This window comes from Callorhinchus milii, unplaced genomic scaffold (assembly GCF_018977255.1).
Source record: "Callorhinchus milii isolate IMCB2004 unplaced genomic scaffold, IMCB_Cmil_1.0 Scaffold7, whole genome shotgun sequence".
NCBI classification, from domain to species: Eukaryota; Metazoa; Chordata; class Chondrichthyes; order Chimaeriformes; family Callorhinchidae; genus Callorhinchus; species Callorhinchus milii.
The window spans coordinates 24821652-24845033 of NW_024704748.1; the positions used below are offsets into that span (position 1 = coordinate 24821652).

General features: G+C 41.1%; 2 protein-coding genes across 6 annotated transcripts; one reads left to right on the forward strand and one right to left on the reverse strand.

The window, feature by feature from the left end:
* Positions 1 to 1084: 1084 nt before the first annotated feature.
* On the forward strand, positions 1085 to 12348 carry LOC103185435 (zinc finger protein Pegasus-like). Of its 5 annotated transcripts, none has more exons than XM_007903928.2 (6): positions 2637 to 2659; positions 3679 to 3842; positions 4672 to 4857; positions 6547 to 6675; positions 6790 to 6891; positions 7240 to 12348. In XM_007903928.2, exons 1-6 carry the CDS (start codon positions 2655 to 2657, stop codon positions 7722 to 7724), a joined length of 1071 nt encoding a protein of 356 aa, XP_007902119.1. In that variant the 5' UTR covers positions 2637 to 2654; the 3' UTR covers positions 7725 to 12348. The 5 variants fall into 5 exon arrangements, with proteins under 5 accessions (XP_042192734.1, XP_007902119.1, XP_007902120.1 ...); XM_007903929.2 differs by having other exon boundaries at positions 7243 to 12348; XM_042336800.1 differs by lacking the exon at positions 2637 to 2659 and adding an exon at positions 1085 to 1130 and having other exon boundaries at positions 6790 to 12348.
* A 998-nt stretch (positions 12349 to 13346) lies between these two features.
* LOC103185460 (L-seryl-tRNA(Sec) kinase) lies at positions 13347 to 21729 on the reverse strand. Its single transcript, XM_042336855.1, has 7 exons — positions 21711 to 21729; positions 20200 to 20275; positions 17023 to 17324; positions 16393 to 16594; positions 15686 to 15761; positions 15331 to 15424; positions 13347 to 13876 (listed from the first exon to the last, which is right to left on the reverse strand). The coding sequence occupies exons 1-7, from the start codon at positions 21727 to 21729 to the stop codon at positions 13665 to 13667; spliced, it is 981 nt and encodes a 326-aa protein (XP_042192789.1). The 3' UTR covers positions 13347 to 13664.
* Between the last annotated feature and the right edge of the window lie 1653 nt (positions 21730 to 23382).

The window sequence follows — 23382 nt, forward strand, 5'->3', positions numbered from 1 at the left end:
TGTGTGTGTGGGGGTGGGGGTGTGTGGGGTGGGGGGTGGGGTGTGTGTGGGGGGTGGGGGGGGTTGGTGTGTGGGTGTGTGTGGGGTGGGTGTGTGTGTGTGTGGGGGGTGGGGGGTGGTTTGTGTGTGTGTGGGTGGGGGGTGGGGTGTGGGGGGGGTGGGTGTGTGGTGTGGGGGGTGGTGTGGGGTGTGTGTGTGGGGGTGGGGGTGGGGTGGTTGTGGGGGTGGGGTGGTGTGTGTGGGGGGTGGGGGTGTGTGTGTGGGGGGGGGGGGTGGGTGTGTGTGTGGTGTGGGGGGTGGGTGTGTGTGTGTGGGGTGGTGGTGTGTGGGGGGGGCGGTGGGGTGGTGTGGTGTGTGTCCCCAGGTGCCCACGTCACTGGCTGAATGAAAACAAGCGGACGGCAGCTATTGGGCCCCTGTTTCCAGGGCGACAGTTTCCGTGGGGACTCGTTAAGCCGTTGCACGGGGCGGGGGCCCCTGCTCTGTGACACGGACGCCCCGCTTTTGTTCGTTCGTTCGCTCGCATCGCATCGCTCCACTTCACTCCCTCCCGCCCGTCCTGTCAGCTCCGGGCTGTGAAACCGCGGGCCAGAGCCGAGGATGAGGAGGCCCGCGGCCCGGGTGTTACTGCGCTTCGACGTGTAGGGTCGAAGGTAAAAGTTTTTTTTAAAAAAATCTTTTATTTTTTTTTAAAAAAAAGAAACAAACCCACCGCTCGCGCGTGTGACCCGACCCTTCGCCCTCCCGTTGACTTGAGAGTCGGGCCGTCCTCCCGGCGGTTCCCGCGGAGGCGAAGGGTACGGGTACGGTGCGGCTCCGCGGCTCGCGTTCACGGGGCGAGGAATAGCGGAACGTTAAAGACCAGAGAGCCGCTGTTCCCCCCCTCTCCCCTCTCCTCCCTCCGCGAAAACATCGGCCTCGGCGCACAGAAACTTGCTGATCGGAGTGGGACGTGATGGGCGTCGGAACGGACCAATGGTAGATGCCGCTGCCCGGTGGCGCTTGCGGGACTGGCCAATCAGGAGGAGCCCCCTGCCCTCTTCCCCCCGCCCCCCCCCCGGGCAGGTTAGGTTGAGGTGGCGAGACGGCCTCGAGCTCAGTTACCCCAGGAGTCCAGAGGAGATGCGCTGGTGGGTGAGAAGAGGCTGACGGTGGGGGTGGGGGGTTGTCTGTGTGTGGGGGGGGGGGGGGGAGTGCAAGGCAGCAGCTCCTTGTCTTCACTTTCCCCCTTCACTGAGCACCTCACACAAGAAAGCCCCATCCCAGGACTGGGCTGTAATGATGCGATACAGTTTTCCTTTGAGGCGCAGCAGCAGCAGCAATAATAATAATAATAATAGTCCTTGATAATAACCCTTGCGTTTGATACGGCGCCTTATCGCGCCCTTCGCGACGTCTCGAAGCGCTTCACGGGATGTCACCGCAAAGTGAATTTACTGCGTGTTTTGTGGGCCGATTGGCGCCCAGCAGCGTCCCGCAAACGGTCGTGGACTGAGTGAACGGTTTTTTTTTAAAAAAAAAAGGGATTAGTACCCCCGGAAGCGCGACCCGACAACCGACTTAACACGCGGGTTACTGCTCGGTAAACGCCAACGTTTTGCCCTGCTCGGGAATCGAACCGAGATCCTCTCGCTTGCGAGTCAAGCGCTCTAACCACTGAGCTACGGGACACCACAAATTAATTATAAAACGAATAGTAGCCCTTGAATTTGATGTGGCGCGTCAGGTCAGGTGTGTTGCTTTTCATGTTGGGAGGACATTCCCAAAGGGCTCAGCAGTACTGGCTGGGAATCCCGAGCTGTGGGGTGACGGTTATAATAATAATAATAATAATCCTTGCATTTGATATAGCGCTTTTCACGTCGGGAGGACGTCCCAAAGCGCTTCACAGAACACACTGTAAAGTGAATTGACTGTATATTTGTGGGCGAACATTTGAGGGCGGTGGGCAGCCGAAAGATGACCGAAAACACGGTCAGACAGGTGCTCTATTGTTTGACTATGAAATAAGCACATAATCGGGTTACATCCAGAAGAAGGGAAAAGTATTTTTTTGGAGATGCTAAATGTTGTCATGACAATCGCCAGGTTTTCAGGTTCGGATTTCTTGCGTGTTACATCCAAGATAGTAACAACTAATATGCTTTGCGGGACTCGGTTTTTATTTTGTTTTGTTTTACCAGAAGTAGAGATGATTTATGTCTGCCCTCATTGAATATCGTATTATACATATTAGGTAGCAAGATGAAACTTTTATGGTTAACTCTGCCCATTGAATTTACCGTAAGTTGTAGATTTCTTGTGGGTAATGACGCTCTGGCCATGTCCCTGCCTCAAGACCTAACAGATCCTGTTGGTAATGAGAGACATCTCACCATTACCCCTCTCTACACTAGCCTGGCTCTAACCCTGCTGACTGAAGGATAAAGCTATTAGCTCCTAGAGTACTGCAAGTTTTGATCCTTAATTTGATATTCCCATGTGAAGAGTGCTATATAAATAATAATAATAATAATCCTTGCATTTAATATAGCACCATATCACGTGGAGGCATCTCAAAGCGTATACAGGATATACTGTAAAGTGGATTGACTGCGTACTTTGTGGGTGAAAAGTGGCAGCCAGTTGCACACAGCAGTGTCCCACAAACAGCCATGGAGTGAGTGTCTAATTTTATTTGGGGGGTTTTGGCCAGGACATTGGGAGAAACTCCCTTCTCATTCTTCTTTCTCTAAATGCAGGTTATTATTGTTGTTATTACTTTGAGAATGAGTAAAACCACGTCTATCCTGACCCCACATATCTGGAATTTGAAATTAGCCGTATCAGGTCTGGAAAAAAAACTCTGCGATTCAAAAATCCACCCCGCATTCTCAAAACTCCCACCAGTATATGTGATGCTCACAGCTGGACACTGGTTTAGCTGAGGGACCACATTTCCCTCATATCAGTTCATTTAGCCGGGTGGTTAGTGTATGCGCTTCCTAATTGGAAACTGGTAACCAGCATAGCAAATGCATATTCAATATCTTTGAGATATTCGCTAATCTGAATGAGTAATGTGTAAAATAGATTTCAAATTTGAAAATGCTAGCAGGTACGTGACATCTTCCTGCGGTCTATTGTCCCAATATCTCCTCAACCATAATGGGTTTGAATTTATCTTCACCAACCTATCCGCTCCCTCCGTTCTGCAGGCACTGGCCTGCTCTCGAGTCCCCCGCCCTGTTCTGTTATACTATCAGCCCCCACCATCTGGAGCCACAACCCAGAGTCTCGACCCCTCCCTTGTCTCCTTCAAGGCCTTCTCAAGACCTTGCAAGTGAATAGCATCACCCAACTGTACAGAACTATGAAAGACACATTTGTCAATTTGCAATCATGTATTCTGAATTGTCTGTAATGCTTCTCAAAACAAAAAAAAGTTTTTAACAAAGACTGTGATAAAAAAATGCCCTGCTATTACTTATAAAAAATGTAATAAAATGGCTCAATTAACAGCAACATTTCCATCAGAGGGAGAGGTAACAAAAAATAGTAATAGTATATATTACTTTAAACTAGAAAATTATAATGGACATTATTATTATGGCAATGCTACTGCCAGCATATTCCTTATATACATGGGTTTCATGGAAATAATGTGCACCAGATCTAATTATACTTTATTTTTCAAAGAGTGAAAACATTTTTCAAACACTGCACAAATATGGGGGAGAAGAGAGCTGACTCTGCAGACTTTGTCAAGGATTTTCAAGAATACCTTACTCAACAAACTCACCATGTGAATATGATTTCTGGTTCTGTTGGTGGCGAGAAGGAGACTGAGTTGCTACAGCCTGGTAAGGAGAAAAAAATTAATAATGCACAAAACATCCACTTGCACAAAGTATAATTATACAGAGCTCAGATTCTAGCTTTTAAACCATTTAAACCAATGTCATTGTCCCCATCAGTCTAAAAAAAATCACTCCAAATTTCCACACCAAGGCTTTTTTTTACATTTACAATCTTAAAACTGTGGATGTTGAACTCAAATATTATACTTAAAAGCTTAAACAGAGAAAAGAAGTAAGAAATGCAACATTCATCACTACAGTCCATTCTGGAATGGGACTTTTTGCTGGTTAATTTATTTTGTGTAGTTAACAATATGTTATTATCCTAACATTATAGAGCAAATCTAGATACAAACCAGAGAGCAAAAAGACTCCTTCCCCGTTTAACACAGTGGGATTAAAAATGTAAACCCAGAGCAATAGTTTAGGATGCTCAAGATAGTAGAACAAGAGGACCTCGGTATTGAGTTGCATACAAATGACAATTTCAGGACAGATACAAGGACGTTTTTCTTTACTAGGAAGGTAACTATTGACTGGAACAAGTTGCCAGTAAAGGTGCTTGAGGCCAGAATATTTGACTTATTAAATAAAGAAGTTTGATGCTGTGATGGCAGAAAGTAACTGTTCTAGAGGGATGAGATCAGACGGGTCAAAAGGCCTTCTTCACCCAGACCAATTTGTGATCTTCTGACTCTGCAAATGACTGTAAACTTATAGTATAATTCATTTAAAAAAAAAGTTTATAGTGACATTTTCACAGTAAGTATGTCTTTGTACTCCAGTTTGAAATTCATGAATCTTGTTCACTTTTCTAATTTATTTTTGACAGCTGGTCCAGAAAATGATCAGAATGGAATGCATCAACACGCTTCAGTTGAAGTTTCCCTGGATGATGGCTCTGCACTCTTAGGTGATGGGCTAGAGAGAACCTACGATGGAAAGCTGAAGTGCCGATATTGTAATTATGCGAGCAAAGGGACTGCACGACTCATGGAGCACATCAGAATGCACACAGGTAATGGAATTAGGAATGATGTCTATGTGATTCCCATATTACTTAAAGGAGCAGTACTGTCAAAATAAAATGGAAATGTAGAATCAAAATGCTTAGAGATGCAAAATCTTAAACTTTTAAGTTCTGATACATCCCTTTTCTATTCCATTACACATTTCTAGAGCATCCTAGAAATCAAGCCAGTGTGAGGATGGTACAGAGATGCTACAAAGATGGCTGTGCTCACACTTCTAATGTTGGTGATGATGCAGGTTCAGTGCTATTTATTGTGAAAGGGACAGAAATGAGAGGAATGTTTAGGTAGCTCAGGACTTCTGTCAACATCAGAGTTGGAATTTCGCCCTGGAGTTCTTGTTATAACATGAGATATAAAACTAGATACATAAAATACAAAAAAAGTTAGACATTTTAGACTTAGATGGAGTCTCACCTTTGGTACCTCTTTAAAACATTAAATTTTTATGAAGAAATAAGCTTATTCTTGTCCCCAGTTACTTTTTAGATATTTTTATTTTACAATGGGTTTGATGAGCTCATTAAGTAAACTGGCTTGGAATGAGATACCGTACTACCTGCTGTGTGACAAAGTTAATATCTATAGATACAGTCACTAACCCAGGCTTCTTCATTGGTCCTGTCATTTTAAAGAAGTACTTATTAATTCTGTTCCTTCACACTGTTGGGCACAGTGTCTTCTTTTGAATACACTTCCCTGTATTTCATTAGTTCTCCCTGTTTGGAAAAAAAATTCAATAACATAAAATAGAAATAAATAAAACCATGTTAAATTTAATCCTAATTCTTTGTAACGGTTTGATTTTTTTTAAAAGGGGTACCGATGGTGAGACTCCCTGTTTAAAGTGAAAAGCCCAGGACTAACAAGGCAGCAGGTAAGGGTTAAATGAAAAATATTACCTGTAAAACCTGATTGCCACCACCATAGATACAGTACTGCTCCTCTTAGTAGGAAAAATAGCATATTAAAGTTAATTATAATTAAAAATATCCTTGTGTGTTTTTCTTTGGCTTTCTTTTCACCATAGCTCATACATTAACTGTTAATAATAGAATGCGTATGATGTTGTCATCTGTAGTTCCCAGTGTGACACTGCCCTGTTTTCAATATTTGTCCTACAGAAACAATTCGTGTGAGAATTTAATTGGATACAAGTTATTACCCCAATTTTTAAATATAATTCCTCCATTAAAGACTGAAAATGGATAAGCCACTAGTGGAATAGAATAAAATATACAATACAATTTACATAGCAACTTTCATGTCGTCAGGGCTTCACAAAGTGCTTCACACAACTGGCTGGGCATGAGAATGAACTAGAAATCATTTAAAGCGAAACAAGATACAGAAAATCTCTGAAAACGATTTCTAGTTCTTTCCAGTTCTCAGCAATCTGTGTGGAGCCCTGATGATGATCAATCAACCTGCGTTTGTAAGAGAAAAGAAAAGAAAGAAAAGAGAAATGTTTGGGGTAAAATCATTCAACAGAAAAGATACAGTGGGCTGCAGAACTGGTGATTAGTTTGAAGGTTTGTCATGGTCACAAGTTTTATTTAGTCAGTTCTTTTCTGAAAACTGGTTGTCCCGCACAGTTTTAAAATAAAGGAGTGGCACATATCCACAAGCCAATACATTTGAGGAGTTTCATTGGTTCTTATTTGCCATTTACATAGGAAACACCCGAACAACCGAAGTGTCTCACACTGAGGGGGGAGAAAAAGCAGAACCAGCCAATCTTGTCATGTGGCAAGCAGATTGCCTGTCAACTGACAACCAAGTGGCTATTGAGGGTGGTCTCCGAGGTATGCAGCTCCTTCAGTACTGCCATCTGAAGGACAGGATGGTTAGAGGTGGGAACTGCAGATTAAGGGGAGACATAAGATGGCAAGTTTGATGATCTATTCTTTCTGATACAGGTGAGAAGCCCCACAGATGCCACCTTTGCCCGTTTGCTTCAGCTTATGAGCGGCATCTTGAAGCACACATGCGCTCACACACGGGTGAAAAACCATACAAATGTGAGCTATGTTCCTTCTGCTGCAGTGATCGAAGTAATTTGTCCCATCACCGTAGACGTAGGCACAAACTTCTTCCCTTGAAAGGAACTAGGACCTCCCTGACAAATAAGAACATGTTTGGAATTTTACAGAAAAAATCTAGCAACTCCCTGGGTTATGCGAGACGTCTTCTGATTAACCTAAGTCCTCCTTCAATGGTGGTGCAGAAGCCCGATTACCTCTGTGACTTTCCTCATGATATATCGGCTGAATCTTATGAGGGTTGGCAAAAGGCACATTCTTTTGGGATCTCAAGGGACACGCATGATGTTATGGTAGATAATCCATTAAATCAGCTTTCTACCCTAGCAGGCCAGTTGTCCAGCCTTCCACCCGGAAACCAAGCTCCAGCATCTCCCGAGGTGGTAGCCTGCAGGGACGAAAAACCGTACGTGATTCCTCAACAGTCGACAGCACCAGCAGCTTCCATAGTAGCTTCCAGTGTGGTCCAAAGCTCATCCCCCACCAGCCCAGACGCGGGTCCTACACAAAACCGGAGAAACTTCAGTCCTGTGGCAGGCCCAAGTAGCGAGCGAAGTGCCCACACCAGTACGCCCAGCGTGACAAACAGCCAGCCCAGCACCCCTGCTCCTCCACTTCATATCCAAGATCCTCAGCTTCTACATCACTGCCAACATTGTGACATGTATTTTGCAGATAATATCCTTTACACTATTCACATGGGGTGCCATGGTTATGAGAACCCATTCCAATGTAACATATGTGGATGCAAATGTAAAAACAAGTATGACTTTGCTTGTCATTTTGCCAGGGGTCAACACAAGCAAAACTAACAGTACTTGCGTACTGGTAAACCATTACAACCATATTGGACAATTGACCACATGTTGGTTCATATTTAGAGAAATATATTATTATTAAGCAGGATCGATTTTTATTTGCCTGACATTTTCCACTTTTTCTCAACATTGTGTATTTTTAAAAAATAAGTTTAGATAAAACCAACTGGAAATACATAGCAGGTCAATCATTATTTAAAGGAGAAAGGCATTTGGTTGAAGCCATTCATCAGAATGGGAATAAATTGCATTACTGCAATTTACAAGAATAGGGAAACTAAGACTAGAAAAAAGGTTCAGATGCTGATGGGAAAAGTATTAGGAAGAAGTTGAATATTTAAAACCATAAGCTTGATTGGATACATCTAGTGAAATAAAGTGCTTTTACATTTGATCATCGCAGTGTAAGCTCAGTATAGTTCACTCGCATTTTTCACACCTGTTTTTTAATTTATTTTGTTTATCTGGCATCCATCTGAATTTTGCTTTGCACCTTTTGGCACCTATTTACAGCTCTTTGAGGTACCTTTGTGTTTAGTGTTTGAAAATAATATAACTCACTTAAAGGGACACACTTGAAACTAACCCATCTCTCTTTTGGGTACTGATTGATTGATTGTGTGTATTTAAATTTTTGTTATTTTAATTTCTTTGAAAAGGTTTCCTTTGCAGGGATTTCTGATATTGATATTATTTGGTGATATGGCAGTACCAAAGTCTTATAAGTTCTGTGTGATATGGCACATCTCCATTGCTAGGAAAACAATTGTAAAACTGGAACACACAAAAAATAAGATTGCAGTAAACTTGAGAACAGATATTACACTGCTGGTATTGATGCAATACAAGTGACATGTTACTTGCAGAAGTACTAGTTTGGTCTATCTATCACTAATAACAGTAAACAAATTATTTTTGAGATGTCCCAAGTAATTGAAATGGTATCATATCCAGTTAAGTGTTCTATGGTATATTCTTCAACAGCACAATAAGTTGAAACTGAAATACTAATGGATTCACTTATATATGTATATTACATTTGGATTTTTTTTATGATCAGAAATATTGAGAACTATGTATCTCATTTCAAAGGATCATTTCAAAGATTTTGTATTATGAAATAGTTTGAACAGAAAAACAAGCCACTTATCAAATATAACTGGAATATTACTTCTAATAACTGCCCATAATTTCACATCAAACAGGGAGGAGAATCAGCATTTCCTTTTAAAATCTGGCAGAAATGGCTGAAATTGTTTGAAACCAAGTTGTTGTGCATAATCATTCACAATTGTTCACATATTGGGATGAAGCTAACCCTATGAGGATTACAGTAATGATTCTATAGATATTAAAATTGCAAGATTTAAAAATTCACATGCACAATATCAACCAATAAGAAAAGCATCAACAAGTGTATCAGTCATCCCTATGTTGTGTCCATCTTACAGATTTTTGTGTTTTTTTATATTTTATTGGTACATTTTTTTCATTGGTGCAATGTTGCATTAACTTAATATGTTTTTTTTGACTGAACAGAATAGTTGCTAGGCTGTTCATTACCTAACGACCGAGAAAACAATGAACCTTAAAGGAGCATTTGGATTGATGCATCTTAACACTATACTTGCATTTATCTGATATGCTTTAACTTATTATTTTATTAAGAATTGTAAAGGAATGTCACTCCGATATGCAATCTAGTTTTCTGCATCTTTTACAATATAAATTGTTTGCTCCTGCTATATTTTAACTAAAATGGCTCAACATCTTTGTTTTTTGTTTCCTTTAACATATGAGCCAAATTGTTAGAATGCAAGTATGAAAATAATAACTGACTGTTCTGAATCTAACTCCATTTGACCTTGCAACTAAAACATAAAAGGTTCACACAATGTGCCCTCGTAGCAAAAAGTTAATTTATTTAACAATACACACATTATTTTTCTGTCACTCCAAGGCTACGTGTAAACCTGGCTATAAAACAGGTTGCCTGCTTGTCTCTACTGTTCTTTATCGAGTCTTATTAATTTTGACAAATGGAGTGTTACTTAAAAGTAATGGATAAATAATGCATTTCAATTGTGCATTCCTTAAGTTTAATTACTTCAGGTGTGCATTTGTGGCTATCAGTGCGAAACTTCAAGTAGCCCAATCTGTATCCTGAATTTTAAAGAATTGAGGTGCCTAGCTAAAAGGTCTTAAATATGAGGTGCCATATAGCCATATTATAAACTATTAGTATCATCCTTCATTTGTGAAGTTGTACATTCAACATATTTGGTGTTAAAACAAGCTACATGTAACCACAAAGTTGCAACTTATTTTCATGTATATTTATTTCACTCCTCAGTATTGGCTTCCATTTATGAAATGTTGTGGACCTTTGTACAATAGTTAGTGATACAAATTTGAAAAGCAGGTCGATAAGGCTCTGTCGTAGATTGTGCAGTGGCTTTACCAATTGAGCAGTTAGGGAAAGTTCACTGGCATTTACTTTAGTTGTCCACAAATTAGAAATGTTGATGGTGGTGGGAGGTAGGTCAGTGTGCCAAGAGATTGGGATGAAGCAAACATCAATATTGTGTGCTATCCATATGAAGGAATGGTGATTTCCACAAAATCCAGTGGCCTTTTGAGGCAAGTGCATGTGTTTATGTGGGAGTGGACAGGATTTGGGCTTTCAACTGTGATGTCCTTTATGATCTTATAGTCTGCTGACATTATCACATGTTCATATTATCATGAGAGGAGTGGGAATTTCAGAAGAAGGATGCAAAGGATTGATAAAGAGGTTTTGAATCTGGGAAAATATTTGTTCCAAATCTCATTAGCGCATTATTCACAGCTGGAGTTGTTCCACCAAAAACCAGTGCGGTTTTCAATTAAAGGTTTGTTTCCCTGGTCACAGCTACAACCATTGCAAATTTAGAATATTCCAAAAACTGGCTTTTATAAATCCTATTTCATTGGAAGCATCATAGTACTATACAGAGAACTATTTATTGTAATTTTGCTTTGACTACACTGCCTTACTTCAAAATCCAGATTTATTTTGATATGTAATTAAAATTACTTCAGCTTACTTTACATATTGCAGTAACAAAGTAGTTAACCTAATTTTATTCATTCCAATATCTATGTGCATTATATTTTGAGAATACATGCTCAGCCCTACATTTAGAATTATTGTATCAGTTCAGATTTTTATTAATAAGCTGCAGTCTTAATGTTTGATCTTTACCTTCCTGTCTTCCTGTACGTCCTCCATTCCCCTCCCTGCCCCCCTTGAAGGCATTGAGGCTTGTTGGTTGTGCACTTCTACATGCACTGGGAATCTTTCAGTAACTAAAACCTTAACAGCAGCTATTCTTAATGTGTGTGCACAGTAAATCTTGGCAGGCAATTTGATGGCAGAGAGCATTGCATTCAAACTCAATTCAGCAGTGGTCAAGAGTAGCATTCAGGAGAATGAACCCTGGCTGGTTTTCCCTATCCCAGCCCAGGATTAGCGATAACTGCTGTCTTAGCTAAGATCAGTTAACTCAGGGTAGGAATTGAACGTGAACCCTTTTGGTCTGCATAGCTCTGCTGATCCGGGCGGTTCCTTCATCTACAAAATCATTGGGACTCTACTTATTCTCCAATTTTCTAAGCCTGAGAAGTTAATGCTATAACCTACGGAATATAATTAATTGGAAAATATATCTGATTAAATTTGTGCAGCGCGCTTCCTTAATAGACCTGAAATTGGTTGTTATTTGGGGCATTTCAATCATTTTTAGCTGTACGCAATATCTTCCTTGGTAATAGCTTCGGGTTCAACCAGTTCTCTTGAAACGATTGGTAATTATTCCTGGTCCAGTATATTCCATTGTTGAATTGTGTAAGTAAATATCCAGTAACTTGCTGAGACACCACTGAGACAGCACTTTTGAGTCAGTTCAAGTTGAGGGTTGAGTTTTTTGGCTTGATTGTTCCAAGCCATTGTGAATAATTATGCTTTGTTGCCAATGTTGAAGTTCTTAAACCAAATTTGTTTGTTTGTTTGTGCTATATGATGGGATTCTGTTACACATCAGTAACTTATGTAATACGTGAGTGCTGTATTTTTCTTTCTCTAAATGTGTTGTCTTTCTGTAAATGTTCTCGATATCTTCCCACGTTAACAAATGTATACAGACATACAAGTGAATTTAGGTTCTGTAAAATTGTGAATAGAGTTTGTTGATGTGATTAAATTGCTATTTAACAGGTTACAGCTAAAAAGACTACAATAGTACGAGTGTTTGTTGAGAGGCAAACTAAGTAAACAAGCTCTGGTGTTTTTTCAACAAACATATGTACATTGTAAATGTAAAGTTCTTTAACAATCTATGTGAAATTATATGTACTCAGTGGTCCTAGAAATTCCTGACAAAATGCACTGTGCAGTGATGTTAATTAGCATTTTTTCCCCCAAAAATCAATTGTTAAATCATGTAAAATATAGCAGAGCTGACCTTAAATTTGATTGTTTTTTGAGTTGCCTTTTTATATATCTTTTCATGTTTTTGCGTTAATTAGTTTGATGTAACTGAAAGTTGTACTCTTTGTACAATAAAAGTAATTTACTTTTTTTAAGAATTCTATAGACAGATTTTTTTTTACGATATTGCACACCAAATGGAATTCATAAACTATTTTACTAATGTTGCAAAGACACCACTTAAAGCTTTCAGCTTCAAGAGAAAAGGAGAGCACATTGCAATTTTAACCTACCACATTAAGAGAAAATTAAACCGGGTTACTGACCCAAGAAAATGTATTTCATGCAGATCTCTTGACATCTAAACATTTTTCTATAAACAATTTATCATCCCAGTGATTTATAAATGGTTTATTGTATTTTCCCAAACATGATAAATTACTTGGCTTCACACTTTTTCTTTTCAGAACATACATTTTCATGGGTCTGTTTTCTATTTTCATCAGATTGACCTCTGATTAAAAAGAAAATTAGTTTTGGAGCTTTTTTAAACAAGCGCCATATGTTTGATGTACAAGTAGTTCCTGCCACCTTCAAACAGACCACCACACCACCACAATTAATCTGCATTATTTCATAGATCAAGCCAACACTCCATTGCAGCACTGGTGGGGGCGGTTGCATTGCGAAGGTGCCATCCTTCGGTAAGACGTTGTACTACTTGAAAAGAAGTGAGTTTCTCCTGGTGTCCTGTGCACAATTGTGTTCCCACCTTTCCCTTTAAATACACAATCACTCCATTTCACAGTAATTCCAGTAAATAATAATAATAATCCTTGCATTTGATATAGCGCTTTTCACGTCGGGAGGGCGTCCCAAAGCGCTTCACAGAATATACTGTAAAGTGAATTGACTGTATATTTGTGGGCGTACGCAGCAGCCAATTGCGCACAGCAATGTCCCATAAACAGTCGTAGATTGAAAATGACCAATTTATTATTGTTTTGGGTTTTTGGAGGGATTAGTAAAGCGCTTTGAGACTTCTTTCTGATGTGATAAGACGCTATACCAAATGCAAGGATTATTATATAATTCTTTATTTGTGATGGCTTAAAATCTGTGTAAGCAAACAGTAAATTTTTTGTAGATCGATATAAAAGTTAATTTATTAAAATAGCTCATGGCTTGAGAAAACAGTAATGTATCAATGTCAGGAGGGAAGTTGTGTTTCCAAATGTCATGATGCTATCACATAATAGCAGAACACATGCTTCCAAGTGCATGACTCATCACAGACCAGGAAGGATCATCTCAACACAATGGGGAAAAAACATTAAGAATTGTATTGATAGGTTTCCTACTTTATCCTTGCCCGTTTTAAAGCTTCATGAAGTAGCTTATACACCAAGCTACATTAACCACATCAAGTCATCAGCAATGAGACCAATCAGTTGTTCTGTGTACTATCAAGTCTGCTTTTCTAAAAAATTCTTTAAAATGACTTCCTTTTCTTGATCAAATCCACAGGAAGCTTCTGCAACAATTGCATCAACATCACCATAAATCTTCATGGGATTTCCTCGAAGAGTCCCATGTCGAAGATCCTCCAAAAACATAGTCTTCAATTTATTAAGGTCTTCAGCCAATAATTTAATCTTCCACGTTGTTAGTTTCTTGACTAGAGCAGAAATAATTGAACAATGTAAGAACCACGCAAATGCAGTGCCTTACCATTGAAACACTTATTTTACTAGATACTAGATAAATAATATGGTGCAGAAAGTATTTCACAAATAATTACTGTGGGGATTGTCAGAGCTATCTAGGAGATTTTAGTCATGGCACCACAGGAAATTCCCTTCTTTTTGAATAGTACCATTCCTATTGCTTAAATACCAACCTGAACAGGCAGACAGGACCACATCTTAATTATCCAAAGGATCGAACCTCCCAACAAGGCACTTGGAGGGTCAGCTGAGGCCATAAACATAAAGTCCTGACATTGCGTTTCAATCCACAATCTTCTGACTCAGAGGTGAGGGTGTTACCAATTGAGCCTGGCTGATATCTTAACAACATTAAATGCCAACTAATTCAGTCATCATTTTATTTTCAGATTTTGAAACACATATATACCTCTATTCCAATATTAATATAAACCATTACATTGCACACTATTTACATTCTGAAAGCACATCAAAGGGAACTGTTGATAAGAGTAGTGTCTAATTCACTGAAAGGTGGCCACGATTAGCTCATCTAGCAATGTTCCCTGCATGTGGGAAAGCAATTAAAGTTCACACAGAGTCCTCTATGGAAATGTAACCGAGATCCAGAACTCACTGTGTCTGAACTTGCATCAGATGTCAGAAATAGTGTTTGTATCATTGGTTGTACTGGACTTTGCTTCTCCAAGCTCAGTTCGAAAACATTTTGTAATGACATAATATACGTTATAATATACGTTACATATAATGTAATGACATTAGAATCAAAGTGCCTGCAATATGAATTACACTGGTGGCAGGTGCTGATGTGGGGTTTCCTCAAATTACATGTCTATCAGGCTTTAGAATTCACTCACAATCAAGTGCAGAGAGAAAAAATGGCAAGTTACATCACCAAACTGTCATTACCCATTATTTATAGATCACATCAATCAAAAGAAAGTTATCATCACTTTGACACTGTGGTGTCAACCCACAGCTGAAGAGGCATGTTTCTGGACTGATGTACTTTCTTCATATATTGCGTCACTGCACAGTTGAACCAGTAGCATAGAAAAGGAATGGAAATTTGGATTGTCACCAATTTATGTTAGATGAGCAACGATCAAATTTCCATTCCTAGCGACACCACTGAATCAAATCTCCTGCTCCCTCGCTCTCCATCCTGAGGCAGATGGGTCTGGGTGTTAATTAGGTGGGCCAATTATTTAAATTTTTTCAGGGAAATTCTGCCAGAATGCTTCAGGAACAGTTATTTTTTTCCACTGGGGGTACTCCACAGCATTTATCTTAACTATTGCTTACTCAGTATTATCATTATGTTACAAACAGAATTACAAACTCAAAAACATAACCAACAAAACAAGTTAACAATACTTGTGTTTAAACGGTATATTAGTTGTACCTTTCATAGTCTTCATAGCCTGGGACACTGAACGGCGGAAGGCCTGATCAGCCTGATGAAGAACACTCGCTGCACAAATGGCACGATCTGCCTCCTGTGTGATATTTAAAAGCAAATATTCAGAGTATTTAGATAATCAAGCTCGCCTTATTTGTGCTTAAATTAAAATTACGGTACTCAATTGTTCAATTATAGTTGGGTTCCACAGTGAAACAGATTAAAACAAACACCAAAATTAGGATCAACGGCGATTTGAAAATACCACACTATCCTTAAATCAAATTAGCTTGAAGCATTTAACTTCAAGCTTCTGTAAACATGAATGTATGTTAACATGGCACAAATCTTTTTTTACCTTCTGTTCAGTATTTTCTTTGATTGGCTGCACTGGATTTTCTAAAGCAGCGTCCAGTAATGCAAGCACCTTCTGGCTGCAAAATGAAGATTGAATTGAAATGCAAATAAACAGTAAAAGGTAACTGTACCTAACACTGTCGGAACTGACCCACTGAAAAAACATAACAGCTCTTTTCATAGCTAAGTGAAGTTTGCAGTTATAATTTGTGTTGCCAACCAGTATGTTGTTGTAAAAGTGGAAAAGAAAGCGCCTACCGTCAAAATAATTCCATAATGGGGATTTATTTTCTATATAAATTCTCCATTCAGTTCCATCCCACCTACATCAAATAATAATAATAATCCTTGCATTTGATATAGCGCTTTATCACGTCGTTGAGACGTCTCAAATATCAACAATAACAAGCATGCATTTATATATCGCCCTTCACACAGGGAAGATCTCGGAGCGCTTAACAGTGTCTGAGGCTGACATCCAGTTGGGGCAGGGAGGAGATGACCTTATGCAAGGGGAAGATCTTCATTTAGTTTGATCACTTTAGTTTGATACCTATATTTTTTTATCACAATTTATATGAAAATTCTGAAAAGATTACTAAATTCTAGCGTAGACCAGTTTAATTTTTAAAAAGTGAGGGACTTAAAAAAAAATCAGTCACAGGAAATCTCTGGCAATACAAAAAATATGTAAAATACTGTACTTACATGTCCTCTTCAGATATATTTTCTTCACCTTTCAGTATTATACTATTCTTTTCCCATCCGTTCTTCTCAGGGTCTGGCAACTCGAGTTTCGTGGACATGAGCGCAATTGTCTCATCGTTTACAGGACAAAGGCGCTGGTGATTCCTCCGAAGGCACAATTGAAGTGGGCACTCCAGAAACAGCTGACAGAAGCCGAGAGAATCTACAACAAAATATCCAGACAAAGTCAGATTCATAACAAAGAAGCGATAGACCAACAGAAAAAAAACTGAACGTGTCAATATTGAGGGGCATATCAAATTTTGGCCTGAAGATTTGATCAGAAAGTATGTGACTTTGTAACCTTAATCTTAACCAGTACAAAAGTTATCATTGAACCAGAAAATATCAAAATACTATACTGTAAGTACGATCAAATAAGGAATACAGTGAAAGAGTGCCAGCTTTATCACGCCTTATCAGCACCATGAGTGAACAATTACTGATCAAAGCAGTTACTTAAAATATGGGGGAGAGGAACAATATTTGGACTTGTGCAATATTCTGTACTTCTCAAGTTACCCTCAAATTTACACACACTACACACACTGGCAGTAGTGCGAGCTATCAATATGGATAGAGGGCACTTACTCTGCCTGGCCATCTGGTACACTTCATATCTCATACTCTGATAGTAGAAGTTGTCATCCAGGATTATAACCAATGGTCTTGAACGTTTAACAGAGACTGGGTACTGCTCTGCTCCAACATACTGGGCTTCTGAAGAGATAACATGCTGCCGCTTCAGTGATTGAATGAAATAATCCCACGCTGAATCAGTTTCATTGGAAGATCCCACCAGGTAGCCATTACCATAGATGGCTTGGATTAAGAGTTCGATGTATGCTAGCAGTTTACGTCTGTACAATTTCCAAAATGAACTCTGGAGCCCCCTCAAAAAACAAAGAGGGCAAAATGGGGGAAAAAACACATACAAGTAAGAAAACAACAACAACGAGATTACATTTGTATAGCGCCTTTCACGTTGGGAGGACGTCCCAAGCCGCTGGACAGTGTACAGCATTTCAGACCCGAGAAAACGATAAAGCGCTGAATGGAACACAGTCACAAATATAATTCTATGTATTTAATCTGGCTTTTATTGGAACTGATCAAAGCAAAATGCAAAACCCATGGTAAAAACTATTAATGCAAATGCATTGTGAACCTTTAAGTCCAACACAATTGACTACATGTTGCTGTTAAATCGGGCAACAAGCCTATTAAGATACTTTTCTAATAAATACTGTTTTGTGCAAGTTTTTAAGAAAAAATCTAAGAGGAACAGAGTTTAACCAATGTAACACCTGTCTCAATAGCTTTCAGTTTAGATGATCATGGGTCAAAACAACCATGTTATATTGAGCATTAATTAGTGCTCATATATTGTTTAGTCACCAAAAGTTCTGGCTTGTAAGCTTGAAGTTTCTGATATCAATATCCATTTAAAAATGCAATAATTATCTAAAACCTGATGTTACAATTAAATTACACGCATTTATAAACATGACAATCTGACATTAGTACCAATGGTTAATTCAGGGCACATTATCATGAACCAATCACACAATAATCATTATTCCCATTACCAAAAACATTGAAGATTAATCTGCTTAGATGATTGTTGTTTTCACTGCCTACATCACAAAAATGTTAATTTGATGTCTATGCAAATAATAGTTCCGCTTAAAAAATGCACTAGAAACATCCTTCACATACTACCGTAAACAGAACACTCAGTGAAATACTCTAGAAACACTGGGCAGAACAAATACTGGTGCTGTCCCTTTTTGTAAACAATTTAATAATTATGCAGACCTTTGGCACAGAGTAGTTAGTATACTATATAATGGGAAACACATGTTCTTTCTGAATGGTGCTTGAGAACATTTTGTCCTCAGTTAAAGGTCAAATTTGAAAGCCAGTAACTCAGAAATATACTTTGATCTTGAAGAAAGCAAAAACAATGAGCAAAACATTCCCTGAGTCCTAAAATACAACTGGGCCTGAAATCAAGGTTCATATTTTAACCAGACATTATTTTGTCTGGTGTTTTACATCTTAAACTGGTGAGATTTCAATAAGTATCTGGGAACCAGTCCATGCTAATCGGTGAATGTTTTCCCATTGACAATTCGTTTATTTTACTAATTGATTACTAAGGCTAACCATATTTGCCGCCACATTATGTAACTACTGTAATTGTTAGGATGTAATGTATATATGAATTCTGCCCAGATTGATTTTCTCTATCTTTCCATCCCTTTCTGTGTTGATCTACATAGATTCTGTTCAGTGCTATACTTAGCCAAGATCAAAATCTCAGGCACAATTTTTCCCACTACAATCTCATGGTGTATACATATATACATACACACACACACATATATGTAACCACATAAAGCCTACACAATCCATTATCAAGCCATCTATTTTAAAGCGAGGATCGCCCTATCAGTTTTTCTAGTTTCACATCGATGTAATTATAATTCCCACTTTCTCGCTTGTTTATTTCCAAGATTTTGCTTGTGTTCTGACAGTGCTCCAAGCTTTGACTTCCCCAGCCACAAACAACAAAATTATATTTCTAAAGGGCTTTTCACGTCGGGAGGACGTCCCAAGACGATGAACAGTTGGGGATCAGGACCCGAGTGTGTGGGGGGCAGGGTTGGGGTGAGGGAGGGCAGAGAGGCAGGAGGGCGGCTGAAGGCACAGTCGAAAAGGAGGATCTTGAGGGTGCCTTGAAGGAGGCAAGAGAGGGAGCGAGGCAAAGGCGAAGGGACTGTGGGATGGAGTTCCAAAGGGTGGGGCAGAGAGGCTGAACGCCCGGCCGCCGATGGTAGGGCGAATCTGGCGCGAGACATGGAGCAGGCCAGAGCCCACTAAGCGGAGGGAGCGGACAGGTTGATAGGGGGTTAGCAGGTCAGCGAGGTAACGTAACATAACATGTAGGAGCAGGAGGAGGCCATTCGGCCCTTCGAGTCTGCCCCGTCGGGTAGGAGGGGGCAAGGCCGTGGAGGGCCTTGAAAGCGAGGACGAGGGTTTTGAAAAGACGGCTGTTCTGATTGATCAGCTTCTCTTGCAACTTCGTGGTGAACATTAACGTCCGGTGCAGACGGGTGAAGAGCACCGCCACGTTTCACGCGGCGTTTACTCCACAGGCAGAGCAAACCGCACGGCCGCTGCACGGAATTCAACACGCACGGTGCATTTATTTCACCGCCATCGGCCGTCGGCACCAAAACTGATGGCGTTTCAAGCTTGGGAGCAGAGGGAGTCACAGGGGCAAACAGAAATAATATACTGGGCCACATCCATTGGCCGTTCAAACAGGATCTGGTGACTGTTCCTCATAGCCCTTGCGTTTGGTACACGGTGGAGTCCTGTAGCTCAGTGGTTAGAGCACTCGCTTTGCAAGTGAGAGACCTGAGTTCAATTCCAGGCAGAGGGCGAAACCTCGGGCAAGTTTCCTTACTCCACACAGAGCCTAATAATAATCCCTCCAACACCAAAAACAATAATAAATTGGTCATTTTCAATCTACAACTGTTTGTGGGACATTGCTGTGCGCCATTGGCTGCCGCGTTCGCCCACAAATATACAGTCAATTCACTTTACAGTGTGTTCTGTGAAGCGCTTTGGGACGTCCTCCCGACGTGAAAAGCGCTATATCAAATGCAAGGATTATTATTATTATTATTATTATTAAGGTCTGCATCAGGTTGGAAGGAAGGAGGTCACTGCCTACACAGAGGGGATGTTTATTACCTGACACACACACACCACCTCCCCCCCCCACACCCCCCCCGCAAATGAGCCTTCCTCCCCCGGGGAGGACTGGCAGCTGCGGGCGTGTTTGCTGACCGTGGTCGCGGGGTGAGCAGCGCCCCCCGGCAGCGGGAAGGCCTCCCCCGGGATCAGCTCATCGTAGCACAGCACCAGGGTCTGGCGCTCGGGAACCAGGCGCTGGAGCAGGGCCAGGGCCAGGGTGGACTTGCCGGCCCCCGGGAGGCCGGTGAGGAGGCAGACCCCCGCCCCCCCCTCCCCCCGGGGGCTCGGGCTCGGGCCGCGGCCTCGGCCGCTCAGCGGGTCCGGCGCCAGCGGCTCGCAACGTTCCATCCGGCGGACGCCTGGCGGACCCGGAAATGCCCGTCTCGTGACGCGCCGCCGCCGCCGCCGCCGCCTCCGACCAATCAGGATCAGGCGGTGACGGAGACCACGCCCCCCAGTCCCCGACCACGCCCCGTTCCCGCCCTCCGACCACGCCCCCCCAGTCCCCTCGACCACGCCCCCGTTCCCGACTCCGCCCACCCCCCCTACCCTCGCCCCGCCCATTTACCAGTCTCCCCCGAACTCCGCGGCAGTTCCCACCGTGTGCCACAGAGCGGCGCTGCGGCCCCGGAGGTTGAGGTGTGTGTGTGTGTGTGTGTGTGTAGTAATGGGACTCAGTCATTGACATCACTCCACTATAATAATAATAATAAATAATAATAATAAATAATAATAATGATGATGGTAATCCTGGCATTTTGATGCAGCGCCGCCTGATCGCGTCTTCGAGACAACAACAACAACGACAACGACAACAACAAGATTCCAACAGACCAAAAGGCGACGACGACGACAACAACAACGACGACGACGACAACAACGACGACGACGACGACGAGATTCCCCTCGTAGAGCGCCTTTCGCGGCGGTGGACGGCATTTCAGACCCGAACTGGGCTCGGGGGGGAGGGGGGGGGGGAGAAGGGAGGGGGAGGGGGTGACCGATGGTACAGTCGAAGAGGAGGGTCTTGAGGCGGGACTTGCAGGAGGCTAAGGAGGGGCCGAGGCGGAGTGACTGGGGGGTGGAGTTCCAGAGGTCGGGGGCAGAGTGGCCGAAGGCTCTCCCGCCGATGGTGGGGCGGGTGGGGTGTCCCGTCCGCGACCCTCGAGGTTGTCAGCTTTTTTACACCCCAACTTTAAAAGGGCCACTTTGCCGGACGTGACGCTGAGTGCAAATGAAAAATGCAAAGATTATTGCACGAGAGACATTGTTTCATCGGTCACTTTGGAAACACAGTATGAACATCTCCTATTTAAAAACAAGCGTAAGGGAGACGGGAAAACTCAGAACAACACCCAGCAGGTCAGGCAGCGTCTACGGAGAAAGGAGAGTGAGTCAACGTTTCGGGTCCACGACCCTTCGTCAGCACTGAGATGGGTATGGAGGCGTATGGGGAGAGGTCATCGGGAGATCGGAGGCTCACGCAGAGTATAAACACCAGAACACACGTGTTGGACTTGTTCCCATGCCGTAAAGTTCTACCTAATTCCACGTCATGTGGATAAAAGAGAAATAAAGATCTAATTTCTAAATACAGAGTTACCCGACGGGAAGTTAACTGCAATGCAGCTAATTGTGAAGTGCACCGCACAACAACTCAGCGTTCCCACGACATCAGTGTCCCGCGTTTAACTGCCGAAAACTGCTATCGTTTTCTGAAAACAATGCTGTGCCAACAAATGGTCACAATTGGTAAATGCAGAGTTGTTCAAACGAAGCCCCTGTTTAGCAATGTGTTTATTCAAGTCCTTCAATTTCAAATTGCAACCATTTCAAGTGAAACTGATGACTAAAATGTAAGAAGAGATATAATCCCAACGCGTGCAGGGAATTTACCAAAATTACTTCATTGACAAAATTGTTGTCCCACGGTTGCAAATGTATTTTCGGTACATTGTAATATCACACCGAGGTCATATGGATAATGCAGAAAATGTCACATCAAATACCGGACATATTAAAAATAAATTCTCGCATTTGATATAGTGATTGCTGTTCACATCAGTAGGGCTGTCAAAACACTACACAAGATTTACTGTAAAGTGCTGTGTCTGTATTTTGTGGGCGGACACAGCCGCCAATTTGCACACAGCAAAATCCCACATATAGCCATAAAGTGAATGTGCAATTTTATCTCGGGGATTGTTGACCAGGACAAGGGGAGAAACTGGCTTACAAAATACAGTAAATCCTGTGAAGCACTTTGAAACATCCTCCTGACGTCAAAGGCACTATATCAAATGCAAGGATTATTATATTTAAGGGGTGATAAATGGCGAGTCAATGGCACGTACTGTACTTCACAATTGCTTTTCCATTGGCTTTATTCAATGATCCTCTTTGAAGAAACAAAGCGAATCACACAACAAATTTGTACATGTTAGACATTGTAAAACATTCAAAATTATAAGCTCCACAACGTCTAAAACGGTGCTATAGGTATAATTTATGTAACCTGTAATTCTGTCTGTGCATATGCATTTCCATATGGTTTGAATAGGGAGCATATCACGTGAATTTAAACCCGTTAAGAACAGAACCCCAATAATCCATTTGGCTCACAAAAAAAAACTGTTGGCATTTTCTGTCAATTCTACCAGAATCAAACCTTGGGAAAATTGAATTTTTAGGATCGGCTGCCAAAAAATGGAGTACTATATCATTTCAGATCTGCACAGCCTCTCCAACTTCTCACAGTTTGTTATTCAAATCACTGTGTGAACAGGAACACCATATTAGGAAGATCAATCCTTTTCACTCCTAATCCATAAATGAGAAGGTAGTTTTTTTTTAAAAAATAAGTATTTATCCCTTAATGCATTTTAGGCCTTTTTCAACTAATCGGTAAAACAAAAATCACATTTAAGGGCTTTTCTATAGATCCTTTTAAGTACTAAAGGTGATCTAAAAGGAAAAGGGGTCTATTTCAGCAAAATCAGTGAAATAGAGAGATCCCCTTGAAATAAATTTATTTCATTGGCTTTTGGGGTTTTGTGACCTGATTTCAGACTGATATCTTTTGCTAAAGAATAGTCAATAATCAGCAACAACAACAACATTACATTTGTATAGCGGCTTTCACGTCAGGAGTACCAAGGAGCTGGACAGTGTACAGCATTT